This window comes from Apis dorsata, unplaced genomic scaffold, assembly GCF_000469605.1.
Source record: "Apis dorsata unplaced genomic scaffold, Apis dorsata 1.3 scaffold_772, whole genome shotgun sequence".
NCBI classification, from domain to species: domain Eukaryota; kingdom Metazoa; phylum Arthropoda; class Insecta; order Hymenoptera; family Apidae; genus Apis; species Apis dorsata.
In genome coordinates, this window is record NW_006263920.1 from 148,767 (window position 1) to 150,605 (window position 1,839).

General features: G+C 20.4%; 1 protein-coding gene and 1 long non-coding RNA gene across 2 annotated transcripts in view; one reads left to right on the forward strand and one right to left on the reverse strand.

Moving 5' to 3' along the window:
• LOC102676933 overlaps positions 1-1,053 on the forward strand; it is a 7,551-nt gene extending 6,498 nt beyond the window's left edge. The window contains exons 2-4 of the mRNA XM_006622819.2: positions 36-121; positions 227-416; positions 548-1,053. Coding sequence (XP_006622882.1) covers positions 36-121; positions 227-416; positions 548-670 — 399 coding nt within the window. The 3' untranslated portion in view covers positions 671-1,053. The remainder of the gene's footprint in view (positions 1-35; positions 122-226; positions 417-547) is intronic.
• Positions 538-1,839, reverse strand: part of LOC116186484 — a 2,575-nt gene continuing 1,273 nt past the window's right edge. The window contains exon 2 of the long non-coding RNA XR_004151492.1: positions 538-1,042. This is a non-coding gene — a long non-coding RNA (uncharacterized LOC116186484). The remainder of the gene's footprint in view (positions 1,043-1,839) is intronic.

Sequence of the window (1,839 nt, forward strand, 5' to 3'; positions counted from 1 at the left end):
ATAATAATAATAATAATAATCGAAATTGTTTACAGGCTGTTATTTTCATTCAACGATGTATGATCATTGTCGCTATCCTACTTTGTTATTTTCATGTTCAGAGTGAAAGCGTGAATTGCGAGTATGTATGCACAATATATTTTATGTATATATAAAATTTAATGATCAAATATAATGATAAATATAATAAAAATGAATGCTAATTGTGTACTTTATATTTCTTCAGATTGTATCCATTCCATCATACTTGTAGAGGTACAATGTCGAGGAAACGTGCGATGTTCCCAATTGTGTACGGATCAGGATGTGAGGAAAATAAAGGAAATATAAATTGTATCAAAGAATTTGAAGAAAAACATCATATTGCCTATATTCCGTTATCGAAGTCAAAACTCTTAATTGCTTTGCTTGATGATGTAAGTGATTCTATTAGTTTTTTTTATCAATGTATTAATTAAATAAAAATTGTAAAATATTAAAAAAAAAAATAATAGTAAATTGTTATATTTAATATTTTCATATCAATATTTCATTCAAATTGTTATAGGATTTACGAAAGGATATTACACGATCAATCCGCCATAAATTAAGGAACGATGAAATGATTAAACAAAATTCAGCTTTAATGGAAAACTTTTTATCGCAATTGGACTCTTCGGACAATTATTGAATGAAATGGTCAGGAAATACAAATTTTCTCGGCTCTTGCAAGCATTTTTCATCATTCAAACTTTCAAAAATGTATAAAAGCATATATGTTTAAATCTTCGTTGTCTTCCTTTCTCTCTCTCTCTCTCTCTCTCTCTCCCCCCCCCTCCCCCATATACAAAATAAAATACTTTCATCAATTCCACTTTTTTCATTTTTTTAAAAATCTTACTTTTTTGTCTTTCTATCTTTTCCTTTAATCCTTTAATAATTATTATTACTTTTTTAATGTCTTTAAACAAGATTAAAATATTGTATTCACGTTATTAACAATATACACGTGTTGTAGCATAAAAAGATACATTTGAAATTCGAAGTAATTCCTTGAATTGTCCTATTAAAAAAGAGGGAAATTAAAATTAAAAATATCGTTTAGAAATATCATTTTATTATAATATTATAGTTATTATTTATTGAATTTATATATAAACAAACATAACAAAAAAATAATACAGACTGATTTTGAAAAGTTTAAAGAAAATACGTAATTAATAAAGTTACTTATTTCTAATATTAAAAAATTTAGAACTATAGAACTTTTATTTATGTAAATTCGAAAATGTACAAATATTAAAATATAATATATATCATAACAATCTGAATTTTATAATTATTATAATAAATTATATTTGCGAAATTATTTTTTAAACTATTTAATTATTAAAAAAAATAAATCAACGATTTATAATTTGTACAGGAATCCAAAGTAAAATCTATAATATAAGTAATGAAAAATAAACAAAAGAGGAATAAAGAATAATAGATATAATAAAAAATTATTAATAATTTGTATGTATATATTATTAATAATATAATTTCTTTTCAAATGATTAATTATTATTTGTTATTATAATTAAAATATATATTATTTTATATTATATACTATATCTATTACAATTTGTAAAAAATTTATTAATATCATAAATGATAATGAATGTGTAATATACAATTAATTCATTTATATAGTTAATTTAAATTAAATATACAGATAATCATCAATAAAACATAAAAACATAAATACGTACATATACATATATATATATATGTATATATATATATGTAAAAAGTATAGTACATAATATAAAATAATATATATTTTAATTATGATAATAAATAATAATTAATATATAT